We start from the raw sequence: 5,051 nt of genomic DNA on the forward strand, positions 1-5,051 counted from the left end.
ACGTCATTTAATGTTTGGTAAATACCCGGAAAAAAAATAATATTTAAAGTCCAAGTTTGGTAAAGGGTATCTTGCTTGGTGTTGGCTTCCATGGAGGCAAGATTTTGGAATATGCTCACACAATCACGTAGCTGTAGCTGCTTCTTTAAAATTTAGAAAATAAATTTATAGACTATCCAAAGGAGATGAAAGTGACCCATGAATTTGACTAAGGGTTCAAGTGTTTACTTTTAGTGCGGTATAGTAAGTTTAGTTTTCTTTTGGTCTCATACTATAATATTGTTACCGTATATAATTTCACACTGTTTTTACACTAACCAAGATAAATGCGTTGCCCATCTGACCCTACAATTGAGCGTGATGGGAAACTCACAGAATGCTGCCAATTGAAGATGAAGCATATGACAATATCATCATAGTAAAGAGATTAATGTTGTCTTCCTCATAGGGTTTGAACGAAATGATGTATGGACCAAAGTGAAACTGAAGAGAGTCGGATTATTCATCTTTGTTAACTTTAATATTCAAATATATAAAAGCATGTTAAATCCCAATAGAACAAGAGGTTTCTCTATGTGTATATATAAAAGAAATAAATACAAATATAAAACCAAATGTGGGTTAAAGGGTCATAGTCAATGAATCATGTAAACGAGCATCTTCAAATCTTTGAGGTTTATATTCCCATCAACACATATTCATATGGTTTTGATCATTTATCTCTTACGAGGCAATGATCTGTGGAGAAATGTTGTCCTCTTGTCTCTTCGTGTGTGTATATATATATAGTATTATTAACTGAAAATCATTTACATACATGTTCCACAGTGTAATGACTGTGATAGAATGCTCATAAAATCAGTACTGTCATGTATCCTAGCCAGCTGGGATTGTCTGACATTATTGAACACAGTTTATGTTTCTGCTGGTGTAGCTTCAAAGTACAGTGCAGACTTTATAAACGAAAGATTTGAAGGTTAAAGTTTTCAACATATTATATTTGAGGACAGAATGAAGGCAAAAAGTTATGGTATTGATTATTTAGTGATGGTGCTTTCTGTTATGGAACCAGAAGAAGATAGTTCTTTAAAGAAATCAAATACAGGTACTTTTTACAACAAAAGCTGGCTCTCCATCTTATAATAATTAATATATTGTCTTCAACAAGAAACATATAAAAAAGTTGTCATGATTCTATTATACTCTACGTACTTCTATTATTGTCCAAATAAAAATTGGATTTTATTCTAAATTATTGCCAGCTCATGCCAAGTGAAAACTGAAATTATTCCATTCGGCTTTGTCATTAAGGTCTTGAAAAGACTGGAACAAGGATATGATTCACGTTGACATTTGTATTACCAAAGAAAACTGTTTTGTCTTAATTTGGACAAAAACCCACCCACTCCAAGACTTTTGGGGTGTCGGGAACTTGACTTTCAAAGGGATGAGCTCACGGTGGGAGCTCTGACGGCGATGGAGGGTATTAGGGTAAGTTGAGAAAGGCCGACACAGTGTTGGGTGTGGACGGTAGGTTTGATTAGATTGGAACAAAGCGGAAAGTATTATCCCGGTCGGTGCCTTATAAACTAGGTGGGTAACAGGGGTATTGTTACCCCTCATCAATTAAAAATTAACCAACAACAACAATTGCCTTTTTAGTGATACCCCCACTATATGAATATTTTTTTTTACTGGAATAATATCAGATTTTTATTGTTTTCCTATATTCTTGTGTGGTGATTTTCGGGCAAATAAGGCAATAAAAAGACAATAAGCATGTAAGATGTCGAATTATGGAAATTTGATTTTTCTTTTTTATACGAAAGAATTAGAATGTGCCGATTTGCGGCAAAAACGAAGGTAAAACTATTTACGATTTTAGTTTTTACTCGGAGGTTTGTTAGAGGCCGTACAGAACTTTCTGTACGGGAAAAAGGTGTTTTTTAGCCCATTTTCTTGTTTTCGCTTCTGATTTACACTGCCCTTTTTTTTCTCTCTGTTGTGGACTGGAAGGACGCGTGGAGCTTCATGAATAGTTGACTAAATGGAGGTATGTTTTGAGGTCGTGACATGTGGCAACGTTGATATTTTTAAGGTACGGGCAGCTTCTGCTGCGGAGTTTAAGCTCTCTTCCTACCTCCGCGTATACCCACTGTGTGTCTTCGACCCGTTTTTGGATCCAGCTAGGCAAACCCGCCACGTAGACGTTTTGGTCTTTCGGCACGTCAGCGTCTTCTTCCTCTAGTACGAACCCGGGTACTTTTGTGATAAGATCATCAGAGTTCACTATTCTCAACACTTTCGTCCCTTGTTTCTCTAGTTGGCAACGAAAGCTCCGGTTACCTACACGTGGACCTCCGAACGACATGACGGTCACCATCGGAGCACGTTTAAAGGTGGTTTTTATGTCGTAAGCGGTCAGAGTAGCCAGAGCCGCACCGAGACTGTGTCCTGTGATGGTTAAACTCAGAGGCTGGTCACCGTACGTTTGTAGCAACCGTGAGATTTCTTCACGGACCATTTCTTGTAAGCTCGGTACCTCGTCTGTTCCCGACGTGTAAAGGCTGAGGAACCCGGTTTCCACCATGGGTTCCGAGTCGTCGCCGTCGCCGTCATCGTGGTGTGTAGGTTCGGTGTCAGCATTGGGGACTGGAGTAAGAGTAGCACGGAAATTTTCAAGCCATTCAAGACCAGTAGCGGTGCCTCTCAAAGCAATCACCACGTCTCTCCGGCCAAGCCTGGCGATTTCCTCTTTATCCTGACAGACTGCCACGTAACCAATCCAGCTAGACTTCGTTGCCACCCAGTTTGGCGCCATTTCAACCCAACGTGGCAATCGTATCCCTGACGTGGCACGTAAATGTCTAGTTAAACGATAACCGGTTTGGTGCAACCCCGAACGGGCTAATAATGTACTTTTCGGGTACCTGCAAGATCCGTACGACGACGACGACGAATCGAAGTTAAATGACCTATATGCAGCTTCAACAAAGCTACCGTACCGAAGTATTTCGCCCCGCAAATTTTCGTCTAATGGATCGAGTAAACCTTCCCAGTTTTTAACCCCTAGATACTCCTTCCATTTGTTGCCCAACTTAACGGCTCTAGATGTGAAAAGTGAAGCCATTGGGTCATAATCAAGAGGGTCGAGCAAATTTTCCCAACTCTTGACTGCCTGTTGATGAGTATCTAAGGACATTTTGAGTGGTCTCACAGCCGTTTGAGTTAGAGTGCAGCAACGGACAGAAACATGCTTGGCTGGTCTAGTTGTGGTGGGAAATGTGCATGGCGTTGCTGGTTTCATTGAGAGACTCATGTCTTTGCACCAAAGAGGAGAGAAAGGGGGGATTTATGAAGTAGTGAAAATGCTGCTGGTGGTACTCAGCTAGCTGCATTCATGGAGTACTGGAGATGGGGGGTTTTTATAGGGAGAACCAATGGACAAGGAGGAAAGAGAAAGAGAGAGTGAAAGGAATTATGGAGATCAATTAAAAGAGAAAGTAGGGTACCTCTTTTTTTTTTTTTTTTCCTTTTTGCTCGATGACGAGAGATAGAGATAGAGGGAGATGGGATTGTTTGAGAGAAATGGTCAAAAAAGTATATAGAAGTGAACCCATTAAAATATTGCCCAAAATGAAAATAAATGGTTAGTAGACGTTATATGCTTTCATGTCTTGTTCTCCTTTCAAGCCGGCTCAAAGCTCAAATCTGGCTCAACCTTTCTGAGTCACTCACCAATTTTCATTCATTAAACAAAACCGGTAAATGGGCTAATATCATATTTGGCCCTTGAGCTTGATAATTAGGTTTATTTTAGTCTTCAAACTTAGATTTTGTAGGGGTTTGATGATATAAAACTTCACCAATTTTACCATGTATTTACTTAAAATTTTATAAAACTTCAAGAGTTAGAAGCATAATTTTTCATTTTAGGGGAGCCAAGGCTCTTTCCTATCCCCTCCCTTCACCCGTGCAAGGGGTGAAGCAACATTTATTCGCTAAACTTAACAATTTTTTCTTAACTTGGTCCCCAAGCTTTTTTTTTGTCCACATTAGTCATAAAACTTGACAGCTTTTCTCAATTTGACTCCTAAACTTGGATTCCATTGAGATATAATGACATGACACTCTAAATTTTTTAAAATTTTTAGGCGGTAATGTGAAATAATTTTAAAATGTCAAATCATCATATCTTAAAAGAATCTGAGTTCATGGATTAAATTGAAAAAATAAATACTAAATTTCAAAATAATATAGGCTAACAAATTTAAGGACCAAATTAAAAGAATTATCAAGTTCATAAATTAAATGAGTCAACATAGTCAACATATACCCTTTAATGAGCATACAAAATACGAAATATTAATTACAAAGCTCAGTTTTGACATTAAAAATTACATTAACCCTAAAAGAACTGTTGCATATGCGTAGTAATTTGTCCACACAGGTAATTGAAAATAGGTGGGTCCAGTGCAATAGAATCCCTTTCATTGGCTATGTGGTGAGGTCAAGTCCTATTTATTATTAATAACGAACTTAATTAAAACAAGGCAAGGCATGGTGCCAAAAATATTACCACCAAATTAATCCTCCTATTTCAGGTATTTGCATATGATAAAACGTGAAAACAATCTCAATTTGTAGGCAACAAGTTGGGGTGAAATATTGTGGACCTACAATTAATTTACTCCAACACCATTATCCTGTGTGATTCTCATGCATACTTTTTAGAGTCCTAATTCGATTGGTATCGATACTGTTGCTTATGCAGGAGGACGTGAGTTCAAGTGCGTTGAAGCATTTTAAGGGTTAGAGAAAGACTATGAATAGTTTTGGACATTTATATTAAAAAATATATATTATTATTTGAGTATTTTATTAATAAATAATATTCATTTGTGTTGGTAAATAAAAAACATATGACATTTCAATACATAATTTGTTTTTAATGGAGTTGTTTACGTGCATTTTGATTTATTTAGTTGGATATTTTATATTAGTTAGGTATAATTTTAATTTTATATAAAAAAAAGTTTTTTCATATTTTT

The 5,051-nt window shown here is 37.2% G+C and overlaps 1 protein-coding gene across 1 annotated transcript; it reads right to left on the reverse strand.

The window, feature by feature from the left end:
* Window positions 1–1,130: 1,130 nt before the first annotated feature.
* On the reverse strand, window positions 1,131–3,374 carry LOC107947484 (phospholipase A(1) DAD1, chloroplastic). The gene has a single exon (XM_016882126.2). The coding sequence runs from the start codon at window positions 3,317–3,319 to the stop codon at window positions 2,030–2,032; it is 1,290 nt and encodes a 429-aa protein (XP_016737615.1). The 5' UTR covers window positions 3,320–3,374; the 3' UTR covers window positions 1,131–2,029.
* Between the last annotated feature and the right edge of the window lie 1,677 nt (window positions 3,375–5,051).

The sequence above is a fragment of the Gossypium hirsutum genome, chromosome D12 (assembly GCF_007990345.1).
Source record: "Gossypium hirsutum isolate 1008001.06 chromosome D12, Gossypium_hirsutum_v2.1, whole genome shotgun sequence".
In the NCBI taxonomy this organism is placed as follows: domain Eukaryota; kingdom Viridiplantae; phylum Streptophyta; class Magnoliopsida; order Malvales; family Malvaceae; genus Gossypium; species Gossypium hirsutum.

What these genes read in the sequence shown, in the direction of transcription:
- LOC107947484 (XM_016882126.2), bottom strand. Translation starts at nt 3,319, where the DNA reads ATGAGTCTCTCAATGAAACCAGCAACGCCATGCACATTTCCCACCACA.